General features: G+C 38.9%; 1 protein-coding gene across 1 annotated transcript; it reads right to left on the reverse strand.

The window, feature by feature from the left end:
• Positions 1 to 222: 222 nt before the first annotated feature.
• On the reverse strand, positions 223 to 1,046 carry LOC138883974 (uncharacterized). Its single transcript, XM_070164702.1, has 2 exons — positions 657 to 1,046; positions 223 to 543 (listed from the first exon to the last, which is right to left on the reverse strand). Exons 1-2 carry the CDS (start codon positions 1,044 to 1,046, stop codon positions 223 to 225), a joined length of 711 nt encoding a protein of 236 aa, XP_070020803.1.
• Between the last annotated feature and the right edge of the window lie 12,144 nt (positions 1,047 to 13,190).

A 13,190-nucleotide genomic window follows, 5' to 3' on the forward strand; every position in this document is an offset into this window, starting at 1 on the left:
CTTACCATTCATTACTGGGCTTAGATTTGCTCCGATGTAAACTTTTTTGTCTGGCTAGTGTATAAATAGCACTACAGCTTCGAGTTCTTCAGTAGTTGTCTTAATGTTTTCATTTTCTTCTGGCTCTTGAATAACATCGGGTCTTGAATCAACATCAGTTTGTCATAGAATGGCTTCAGTTGAGGTTTGTATTACAACATCCCCAACTGAATTTTGTAGTTGTTATTTCTCATCTGTAACATCATTTACTGTGCTTGTGACCACCACTGAATTGATACTTCTAGAAGCCTGTTGATCCCCATGAATTCGTCGAATCCCCCAATATGAAGGAAATTTAATAACTTGATGCAACGTGGATGGTACAACATCCATATTGTGCATCCATGGTCTTCCCAGAATTATATTATAAGCCATGTTTGCATCTATCACTTGGAACTTTGTGTCCTTGATAACCCCTTCTACAAACGTGGTAAGCACTACTTCCCCTTTTGTGATAACGCTTGAATTATCAAATTCGGACAAAGACTGTGCCTTTCGTATCACCTTGTCGTTACTTGCATTTCATTCACCACCCTTAGTAAAATGATATTCACGGAACTACCTGAGTCAATCAAAACTCATTTTATGTTAGTATCGGGTACAAGTAGAGATATTACCAATGTATCATTGTGAGGAATAATCAAGCCGTCTACATCTTCATCATCAAATGTTATATTGTCTCCATCCAAGACTTGGCGAACTCCCTTCCCATGAGTGATCGTGTCTTTTGACGTCTTTTTTGCAGCTGTACTTGTCACACCATTGAACTCATCTTCCTCGATTATTACATTGAATGTTCTTTTTGGAGATGGGGGTTTTGGGGGTTCTTGTCTATTCTTCATATATGAATGTCTTCCTTTCTCACTGAATAGGTTAGTTAGATAACCTTGCTTCAACAAATGCTCGACTTCTCCCTGTTGTAACCTACAATCTTTTGTTCTATGGCCATGATCGTTGTGAAATTCACACCAGAAATCTGGATTCCTTTTGCTCGGGTCTAATCTCATTTCTTTAAGCCCCCGTACCTTATCTCTCATACCTCTTAAAACAGTTACTAACTCGGAGGTACCGACATCAAAACTATAATCTCCGATCCTTGCATGTGTATTGGAGTCGGTGCCTCGTGCATCCCGTTCCTTTCTGAATCTAGATGAAGAGCTCGTATCTTTTTGCCTCGATCTCGATTCAAATCATATGTTTTCTTGATTAGACCGAGAATTTTGCCTTGTAGGTCCCATGTAAGGCTCGTGCCTATTTTCTTCGGTTCTTTTTCTGATTTGAACGTCTCGATCCTGCTCTTTCATTAACCATTGGTTGTGCAACCGTATCTTATTCTATCCGCAGCTTCGTGTTGTACCTTTTGTATACATCATTCCAAGTTGTTGCTGGAAATTCTCGCAAACTTTCCTTTATCCTCCTCGTAGCTTCTGAACTTTTCTCGTTTAAATTGCTTGTGAACACCATAGTTGCCTAGTTGTCAGGTACTCGTGGTAACATTATCCTCTCACATTGGAATATATCTACAAATTCCCCAGGTAATTCTGTATTCCCTCGTTTTGCCTTAAAGATGTCTTCCATCCTTTTTTTCAACTTTTCGAGCTCCCAAATGTGATTTTATAAATGAATCTGCAAGCTCAGCAAAATAATCAATAGAATTTTCATGTAAAAGAGAATACCACGTTAATGCTACTTTCGTGAGTGTTTCACCAAATTTTTTAACCAAAACTGATTCGATTTCCTGCTTAGTTAAATCATTGCCTTTCATGCCAGTGGTGAACGCAGTTACGTGATCTCAAGGGTCAGTTATTCCATCATATTTTGGAATATCAGGCATTTTAAACTTTTTAGGAATCGGAAAAGGTACTGCACTTGTCTTCCAGGGTGGTTGTGAATATTTATCAATATCTACCCTTTTGATCACGGGCGGTATGCCAGGTATTTGCTCTATGCGATCATTTTGCTCTTTCAACTGTTTCTACAAAGTTAGTACCAAACTTTGTAAATCAAAATTATTTGGTGTACGTGACCTTTCATCACGAGATTCATAAGGAGTTCCTCCACTTCCAGAATTGTCGAGCCTCGACCGTGGGTTTTCTAGGGTTGTGGAGGAGTTTATGGCGCATTTGGCAATCCCCTAACAAAGGCTCGAAGATCACTATTCACGTATTCTGCAATTAATTTCTTTAGAGTGTCTTGTTCGACAGTTTATTCGTCCCCTTGTTGATCATTAGCACGTGACGTATATATTTCAGGTGATTCGTCATGGGACTGTCGAGGAGATCCTGATGTAAAGAGGAGTGGTGGAGTTTCTCCCTCCTGTGCGTTCAGCTGGTTATTGTCGTTAACAATTGACATAGTTGGTTGTCAGAAAAAAGATTTGGAAAGTGAAAAGATTATCAGATTTCCGGTATCGGAACCAATTTGTTTAACCAAAAATAAATTTCTCAATTAAAGTCTATATTTAGAAGAAAACAAGTTACTGATAACCAAGTTTTACTTCACTTTCTCAATAATCTTTTAGGAAAATAATAAAAACGATAGGGAAATTTGACAAAGAGAAATAAGGAATGAATCGACAAACAATTCCTAAAATCAAGGTTGGAAACTTTGATAAAGCAGAGAATAATAGAATGTATTTTAGTAGTAATTATAATATGTCCTTACGAATGAAATTCTTTATCCTTATATAGGAGCGTACAATCATAACAGTTTTTACACTTAATTTGAATTCATTATGGGCATTAATTGTATTGATTGTCCATTAACATAGATAACCGTAACTGACATATTAGCTATAGATTCCTTGTAATTGCTCTGATTCCCCTTCCTTATTTACTTCTGATTCGTGTATCTTCCCCTCTTTTTAACCTCTATTCACTTCGTTCACGCCTCTTCTTTGATAGCTGTCAGACTCGGTTCTCTTCTCTGTATTGTCTCATGGGTGTTTCTCCCGCACCTTCCTTGTATTATTAATTTCATTAATTGGAAGCCCCACTTGTTGCTATATCGTTATTCCACGCGTCATGCTTCGTCAGCTTACTAATAGTCCACGTGTAATATCTTTTTTCAACCAATACATGTACCAATAAGCTTTAAATCCTGCTATGTATTCGAAAATAAATTAAAAAAAGAGGAAAAAATCGTACTCAATCACGATTATATAATGAAACTTTCTCCTATATATCTGCCTGCTAGGGGGAAGGCAATTAACGAGTGGCTGACGCATCGCGCATGTGAGGATGAGTTGCTTGGCTTATGGAAAAAGAGCAGTGCTCCTTAAGTATTGGCTTAATTACTTTTTGCTGATCTAGTAATGGGTTAGCACCACACCAGCTGTAAACGTTGTTGGGTTGCTATATTCCTTCATTCAAATTGAACAAATAATTGACTAGCTAATTAAAGAAGGAAATCATCCAAATAAATAATATATATCAGTGTTATAAAAGGTGTTTTTGGAATTCGTCTCGAGCTCGCCCCGGAGAAGGGCACTATCGAAACGCTTTGAGACTCAATTATCGAGCGTAGTTCTGTGGGGCTTACATCCCCAAACGCCTGACTGTGTGCCTTAAATACACCTATCATTTAATATTCGGGCTCGCCCAATAGTTCCTATACAAATCATGTGTCGAATTTACTAATTAGCATTGTTGACTATTAAAATTCTTTAACAGATGAATGATTAAAGTTTTTTTTCATCTATGTGATTTTGAAAATTGTGAGAACTCAAATAACGTACCATTAATGTATTGTATATTTACTTATTAAGAACATCATAGGGGTGAATATCATTTGAATATTTATTCTAAAAATAGATAACCAACATTTATATATTTACTTGCTAGATCTCCATGTCTTAGTTCTATGTCTCTCTAAATTATCATACATTTATTATCTTGCTAATTCAAAGTAATTTTGCATTTACACATGAAAGAGTAATATTTTAAATTACAAGATTGGTAAAATTATTGACTAGCCAGTTAATAAAACTTTAGACTGCTAACTTAGATTCGGCATTTTGGACATGTAATAGAATTCTAGTTTTAATTTAAAAACAACTGTGAGCACGTGATTTTCGCCCTATATGTATTTCTCCAACAAATTCAAAACAAAATAATTTCTGTCAGTGTTTGCAATTTTGTCGGATTTTGTGACATTTTCTGTTAATTGTTTGTATTTTGTTTGTGCATTTTAATTGATGAGAAAATACAAAAAATATGTTGCATTTGCATTTAGGATTTAATTTTATATTTTAGGATTAATAGACAAATTAATTATCTTATAAAAATGGGAAAAATCACAAAAATAGTTTATTTTGCACTTTTAATTTTAATTTCGAATTTTGGTAGTTTTTCCTTTAATTTGATTTTTAATTATTGGTAGTAACAATTATTAGGGTTAATTAATTTAATGTGGTAGGATAATTTGGTTTAGGATTCAATTTAAGTTTTAATTTTAATTTTGGAAAAAGAAAAAGATTTTTGTTAAAAAAGAAAAATGAATTGGAAAAAAGGAAATAATGAAAGGAAAATCTGAGCTAAACCCCATTTATTTGTCCCCAGCCCAAACGAATCGCCCTAATACCCGGCCCAAACCCACCTCTACCCGGTCCATCCCCCCAACTAAGTGAAACGACATCGTTTCATGGGCATCAGATCAGGACCGTCGAGGTCTCTTGATCGAACGGACGAGAAGCCTGGGTCATTTAATATATTAATGTCCAAACGTTACCCCCCCCCCAGCTTTCGTCTCTCTCAAAGCCCCTCCGAGAAACCCTAGAAGCCGTCGGGATTCCCTACCACCATTGATGGCGGTGCCGGCGTCCAATCGCCACCAAACTTACACTAAACACTCCCCTCCTTCTCCTCTTTCCGAATATACAAATCCCCACTTTCGAATACTAACCCAGCCTCTCGAATCTTGAATCGAAAGAAATGATCGAAAACCTAACTCATCCGATTGGCCCCAAAATTACACCCCATGAGCCCCAGGATCCCCTCATCCCAAATCCACAACTACTCTCCTTCGAATCTGCCCGGAGCTCCGCGAATCTTGAATCTGAAGTCAGCCCCAAAAGTTCGAAACCACTTTTTCGTCAATCCTGGTACATGTATGGTCAGAAGGCCCCCTTCTTCGAGTTTTGAAGTTCAAACGATCGACCTTAGCTTTGATTAGGGCTTTTGTCTCCGATGGATTTCGAATCTAATCGGTGAGTTTTCTTAGTCTTTTGTTCGTTCTTGTTATTTCACCTTTTATTCTTCTTCTTCTTTTTCCTCTCCAGGTATTTGGGCCTTCTTCTAACTGAAATTAGTTTCGAACCTAGTCCCCCCCCCCTTAGGTTAATCTGTTTGTTTGTATTTATTTCTCTTCATTTATTTTTCATTCTTCTCAATTTTTAATAATTGTGCCCTGATTTTGTTTGTCCATTTTTTGTTTAGTTTTAGGTTTTAAGTTTCTGATTTTCCCCCTCCTTTTTCTCACTAATTTTATATGTTGTAGTATTTTCTACTTTTATTTGCTTAGTTTTTATTTGTTTCTTTTTCTGAAGATCTTTAGTAGTGAAGTGCAATGCTGAGTTTGATTAGTTAAATTTGATGCATACCTAAAATCAGAAGTTTTTGAGTTTGCCCTCCAGTTTTGGATTTGTTCTTTTTTCTATGGTTTCGTTTAATCGCTTCCGAGTATTCAAGCCTCTCATAGTAACTATGGTCACCCCTGACCTAGTTAAGAGGCTGGTTTATTTGGACTGTGGTTTAGCTTAACCATAGTTAATAATTGAGGGGTAAATAACAGGGGGTTTTAAGGGTAATCTGGGAATTGTAAGTAGAAAATCTCTCTATAACTGATTGAGGAAGCTTCTAAAAAGCTGGGGAGGGGACTATTTTGCAAAAAAATAGAATTTAAACTAGGGGTGTTTAAGCAACAATAAAAATCAGGGAGGGACCAGAAGTGCAAAGGGAAACTTTTGGGTCTGCCATATTTGTTGGCCTATAAGGCATTCTTACTGGCCTTGGAAGGCAAGGATGAAGAGCTAAAAAGAAAAAACTGAAAAATCAGAGAAAAAGCAACAAAAAAATGGCAAAGAAAGACTGAAGACTCTTATTCCATTAGAAATTTCCTGCAACTCTTGAAGTTTTCTTTTGTTTTCTGAGAGCTCATCTGATTTATCTGGATTGGAATGTGGTTCAAATTGGGAGCTGGGGCTTGTTTCTGTTGCTATTGATCTGAACTGTTGTTTCCTCTTAAATTTCAAGCTAATTTCTGGTCTTTTGCTGATATTCAGGTACATAATTAGGCATTTCCCCCTAAATGTAATGCTTGATTTGGAATCAAAAATGGAAACCTGGAGCTTTGAGTCGTATTCATCATTAGTTGGTTCATAAATTAGCTTACTTGTTCATTTTGTTTATCTGCTCTAGTTTACTACCCTTCAAACTATAGATATGTGATTAAGGACTGAGCTCTGAATATCATATGATGTGGTAGCTCGGTCGATGTCTAGCCCTTTTGAAATATAGTCATTTATATTGTTTGTTTGTGTTAAGGTTGGTATTTGGATTGGTTTAAATGCAGCTGATTCGAAATTCCTTCTAAATATGTACTAAGTAAGGCTTCTAAGGATATTATGGTATGGATTTAAATTTGGCATGCAAGTTGGATAGATGATTCAGTGTTATAGCTTCTGAGTTTGATCTGTGTAGTGAGTCTCAATACTACTGGACGTATGTTTTCCTATAGCAAGGGTCAAGGTGTGATTCAGTTTAAATTAGTTTTACATTTAGCTTAGTTAATTTCAGGCTTTGAACCTTGTGTCACAATCTTCTAGTGCATTGTCTTGTGGAATTCAAATGAGGTATTTGTGTCCTTGGAGAATTGTGATCTAAACAATGGATTTATGCTTCAGCGAGTTGTAAAACTCTTTTTAAATTATGTGGGGCTTTCATTAGCATTGATAAGATCACGACTGGGATTTGGATTTCATGTAGTGTGTTGATGATTTAGCTTGTTCGAAATGGGGATTGAATTCTTATTATTATTCCCTGTTCAGTGTGTTTTTTAGAAGATAATAATCAATTGGATGTTGCTGCCTTTTTGGGTTTCATTTGTACCTATTACCGCGTTTTGATCACGGCTATTGGTCCAGGCTAACTCCTGTGGCCTGGTCTTCGAAGCCTTACGATTTTCATCTAACTACTGCTATTGATTTTCGCTAACAGGCGCGGCCCAAACACTTGAAATCCCGACGCATCCTTTCTTTAATAGTCACGGAAATTTAGTCTTAAATCACATTAGTCTAAAATATTTCTTTGTAATTAAGTCGAGGTGCACCATGCCAAACCAAAATCACAATTGCATGGCCTTCGTTTTAATTAAACTTGTTTATCCTTATAAATAGAGGTGTGCCATTTAACGAATTTCTATGACCCTCGCATTAACATTAACCTAGTATAAAATAACCTTAAACACTCGTAGTCTGCTTTAGGTTTAACTTAGACTACTATCGCGACTGTGTATACGTTCGCGTAACATAGTTACGAATCCAATTCTAAAAGTAACTCGAGGTATGCGTTCGCGCAACTTCGGCCAAATCTTTCCAATAATTAATAAAGCATTATTAATTGTGGACACGTTCGCGTGACATGATTTTTGACACGCCAAACAACTGGGTACACGTACGCGTGACCTGTTTAAAGATTTTTTTATTAAAAGAGGCAAATGCACATAGGTTCTAAGTTCAACAATTAAACAACTTAGTTAAGCCAAGTATGATTAAAGTGACCGTGCTAGAAACACAGAACTCAGGAGTGCCTAACACCTTCTCCCGGGTTAACAGAATTCCTTACCTGGATTTCTGTGGTCGCAGACCATAAATAGAGTCATCTTCCTCGATTCGGAATTTTAAACCGGTAACTTGGGACACCATAAATTATCCCAAGTGGCGACTCTGATTTTTAATAAATAAATAATCTCGTATCGATTGTCACTTAAATTGGAAAAACTCCCTTTATACACCTTTTACGGGGTGTAGGTAAAAAGGAGGTGTGACAGCTCTGGCGACTCTGCTGGGGAACGAACCCAGAATCTTTGGTTCAGGGTTCAAGAATTCGAGCTTGTTAATGATTTTTACTTGGCTTCATTTATTGTTAATATTATTGTATTCTGTGAATCTTTTGTGCTAAATATTATTTGTTTACTGCTTTATTATAGTTTAAATTGTATATAAATGTTTTCTTACGCCACCTCTCTAAGTCTTCTTAAAATGGTGCACACATTTGCGTGGCCCGCTTTTTCTGTAGAAATTATACCAAATAGAACGAGGCTGGGCAAGCGACAAGGCCGGGTAGACTTCAGTGCTCTCGGTACGTCGCCCCCTCCTCGGCCCCTGTCGTCCGCTCGGGTACCCCAAGTCTAGACCAAAACCCCAGGATTTAAACCTACAAAAATACAGCCTCATGTCGGATCCCTAGTAGGACGTTTGATTGCATCATGTGCATTTTGACTTTGGAGACTCAACACAGGGGTTGGGTCTATCTAGGACAGTTGCACCCGAAACAAAAAGACTATCCTGATGCATCTTACTTGCTACTTGTGCATTTATTTGCTTCGGACTTGCATGCTGACCGGCTTACGAATATTGGAAAAAGTTGAGAAAAGAGGAATAGCAGTATGAGAGTAAAAGAGAGTTAATCGCCTGTTCTGAAAAAAATCCACTGTCCAAATAGTGTCGAAACTCTGCCGAATTTTCAAAAAAATAAAAAGAGGGAAGAAAGAAAGAGAAAAAATAAAGTTTTTGTTCTCAAATAGTATGTTTCATTTACCAACGAGATGAAAAAGAAAAAAAGAAGAGGAAAAGTTTTTGTTTTTTAAAAACATTTTATTTGCCAATGAAAATAATAAAAAAAAAGGAGAGACTCTTGTTTTAAAAAATAATTTGTTTTATTTGACCGAACTATGCAGGTCTGATTCTCACCAGATGTGGGATACGTAGGCAACCTACATAAGGTTCGGCCTTATTTTTGCAAAAGAAAAAGAAAGAAAAGAAAACAAAACAAGAAAAGTCGGTTGTCAAGGGAATGCATGTCTAGATTTTTGATCAAAATAAGTCGATCCAGCTTCGGCAATGTCTTAAACCATTCTTGCCGAGATAGCCTCAGAGTATTTTTCAGTTGTCGAAAGGCTATTTTTGTAGAAGAATGGACAAGTTTGTGAAGTGTCATAAAATAATCCTCCCCGGCCTCAAAATTCATGTGAAATTAGGAAGGGGCCACATTTGCAAAAATAGTCACTTGGCTAAAATTGGCATATAGGGGAGGAAATCATGGTTCTTTGATTTGTTTTTCAAAACCTGTTTACAAAAGGGTCCATTAGAGTCAACCCTAACCTTAATCTTCCACAGGAATAAATGAATACCATCCAGGAACCGCCAAAAGTGGTCAGGGAACAGGCTCAGTTACATTTGCGTATGTGGTGGAATGATCTAGACAAAGATGGTCAGAAATGGGTGAAAAAGTACTTGGGTGCTCTTATAGACATCTTTGAAATCAAACCGCGGGAAGATCTGGTCAAAGCTTTGGTAACTTTTTGGGATCCTGTCCACAATGTCTTTCATTTCTCGGATTTTGAGATCACCCCTACTTTGGAGGAGATAGCCGGGTACATTGAATTCGGACGGGATTTGAGGAAGCAACAATTTATATTTCCAAGGGCTCCATCGGTGCACAAGTTCTTTAACCTCCTGAATATTAGCAAACAGACGAATAAGGAACGTGTGAGCAATGGGTGTTGTGCTTTCCATTTCTTATACTTCAGGTTCGGGCATTCTGCTGGTTTTGAAACGCATGAAAAGGGTCTGAGCAACAAACAAAACAAGGGCCTTTGGCAAATTCATCGTCGGTTCGCATTTATGGTGGCATTCTTGGGGATCATGGTTTTTTCAAATGAGAAAGGAACGGTGGATATTCGTATGGCTAGAATTGCACAAATCCTCATTACCAAGGAAGATCATACACATGCCCCGTTGGTGCTAGCAAATATCTATCGCGCATTAACTTTATGCAAAGCAGGGGCTTAGTTTTTTGAGGGTTGCAGCATCATTTTGCAAATGTGGTTGATCGAGCATCTTCGCCATCATCCCAGATTCATGAGTTACGGTTCGAGCCCAAATAACTTCATCATTAGTTATGAGGAGAGGGTAAATGATTACAATGCACCAGAAGGATTCGAAGCATGGGTTTCTCATTTGAAAGCTCTTGACACAGGTCAGGTTGAGTGGACTATAGGATGGCTCCCAAGGACAGAAGCCATCTACATGACTGCTACCAAAGGATACCTGAGGATAATGGGGGTAAGGAGTATTCAGCCATATGCACAGCAGAGGGTTTTAAGGCAATTGGGAAGGTATCAGGTCGTGCATGCAGATGAAGATCTAAGCACCCAGGTCATAGAGTTGCATCTAGAAGCTGCATTGCCCAAGGCTGTAGTTCAGCAGGATTGGAATAGCTGCTGATATCTAAAAAATGGTACCCATGTACCCCAAGGGGGAAGTAGATGCAAATTATGCTGCTTGGTTTGAGAAAATATCTTATGTGAACAACGAACCAGAGCTCGAAAGGCCCGCCAAAAGGCCTCATGTTCAAACCTTTGATGATAAAATTCAAGAGAGGTTAGCTTGGGGAGGAAAGGAAAAGGAATATAAGGCCATTATCCATGGTCTACGAGAAGAACTGAGAAATGTCACCTTCAACAATGATTTGTAGGCACAAGAGACCGAAGGTGAAAAGAGAAGATTGGTACGAGAAAATGAAGCCCTTAGAGCGCAGGTTCGATAGTTGAAAATTAAAACCTAGAACCCAAGTCGAAGCATGAAAGATGAAAGGCTCATTTACAACCTCACTCAAAAGGTACGAGACTATGAAGATGACCTGCAGAAAGCTGAGTCTGAGCTAGCAAAAGCATGGGCGAGGTTGGCTAAAAGCGCCGAAGGGCGTGAAACTTTCATTCAACAGATGAAAGAAAGATATGAAAAAGTGGTCACAGGTTGGGAAAAGGCAATTGGCAACCTCGAAGGTGAAATGGCTAAACAAGCCAAAAAATTTACGGTCGAAAGAGAACATTGTTACGCCTTAATGTCACGGCTAGAAAGGGACTTGCAACACCTCCAAGAGCAGAACCAGGTAGCCGAATGAAGTTTGGAAGCCAGAACCGAACAAATTGGGCGTTTGTTGCAAGAGAAGGGCATCATAAGAGAGCGAGTCAAAAGGGTTGCCAACTACATCGCGATGAAGTGCGGTAGCTGTAAGGATATTACTAGATCTATGTTCTTCGCTATTGTGATGATTTTTGTTCGCCGGGTAATGGAATATCTCTACCACCTCCAAGGGGATTTAGCAAGTCGGCCCGCGGCGAGGCCGAATGATGCCCCGCGGGTCCCGGGGGCAATTTAGGCATTGATGTACTCGTGATTTTTCGTTTGAGTCTGTATTTCCTTTTCTGTCGGAGTCTGTAAGTCATGATGGGTTTGTATTCTCTTTCTGTTTCTGAGTCTATATTTCTTTGGAGTACGATAGCTTATTTCTGGAGCCTGTATTTTGTCTTTGCGTCAGAGTCTGTTAGTCTTTTGGAATTTGTTAGTATTGAGTCTTTGTAATCGAAGCATCTGTTTTTATAAAAACTGAAAATCCCAAAAAATATTTTATTTACTTTCACACTTATCTCCCAGAACTACGCTCGGTCTGATTCATGCGGGGCCATGATACGTAGGCAATCTCCATAGGATTCGACCATAACCAACAGAAAGAAAAGGAAAAAAGAAAAGAGAGGAAAAACAAGAGAGAGGAAGAGAAAGAGAGAAAAATAAGAGAAATAAGAGGAAAGGAACGATGACGATGAGAGGATAAAGAAAGGAAAAGAACAAAGAAAAGCAAAGAAAGAGAAAAAGAAAGAAATTTGTAAATGATCAAGCCGGGATGACGCAAGCGGTCGAACAAATGCATGATAGAAACGGTTAACTGCTTAGGTGCATTCATCCCCAAATGTGCGATACCAAATTTGTTAAAACCTAACCGCTAACAATGTTGTTGTTGATGAATTGAGATCAGGCAGGTGGTTAGCCGGTCGGCATTCTGGCAACTCACTCATACAACACCCGATCGAAAGACAGGTTGAATATGGCCAATCAGGAACCAAAAATGAGTATTGTCGACTCTTCGAAAGAAGTGGAAGAAATGGGCGTTAATGCAATGAGGGAGGAAATGTATAAGCTAAAGCAACAGATGGCTGAAATGTACCAAGCCTGGGCGAAGGGGCATCCACCGCCAGGCTATCCCGCTAACCCCACTTATATCCCACCATTGGCTCAGCCTCAGGAACCTCCCACTGTGAACTCATCTCCAGCCTTTCCCTTCTACCAACAGTGCCAAGGCACCACTTCCCATACATCACAAGCTCCTCTACCCAAACAAGTCCCATATCCTCCTCCACCAGTCACTCCTATTTTTGGGGCACCCCTACCTGCTACCTTACACCGATCCTCCAGTGAACTTTTGTTCCAGACTCATGACAACCAATACTATCCCCCTGAACCTACCTTCAAAGTTCCAGAACCCTATTCTTACACCCCTCATCTTGACCTCACGGCAGAAACCGAGAAGCCACCCAAAAATCCTGAGCATGAGGAGATGATCAGAAAGGTCAAAAGCTTGGATCAATCATTCCGAGACATGAGGGGATTAGGGGGCCAAATAAGTGTGGCCTATAAAGATTTATGTCTGTTCTCAGATGTTCAGCTACCAGCCGGGTTCAAGATGCCCAAGTTTGATCTGTACGATGGGCATGGAAACCCAGTAGCACATTTAAGCGGATTCTGTAGCAAGATGAGAGGAGAAGGCGGCAGAGATGAACTGGTGATGGCGTATTTCAGCCAAAGTTTGAGTGGATCGGCATTAGAATGTTACACTAGACAAGACCACAGTAGGTGGTACACATGGGACGATTTGGCCCAAGCCTTCGCTTGTCATTTTCAGTATAATCTCAAAATTATCCCAGACCGTCTATCATCGACAAAGATCGAGAAGAAGCCCAGGGAGAGTTTTCAAGAATATGGGTTCCGTTGGAGAGAGCAAGCAGCGAGGGTTGACCCTCCGATGAAAGAGAGT

Source organism: Nicotiana sylvestris, chromosome 12 (assembly GCF_000393655.2).
Source record: "Nicotiana sylvestris chromosome 12, ASM39365v2, whole genome shotgun sequence".
Taxonomy (NCBI): domain Eukaryota; kingdom Viridiplantae; phylum Streptophyta; class Magnoliopsida; order Solanales; family Solanaceae; genus Nicotiana; species Nicotiana sylvestris.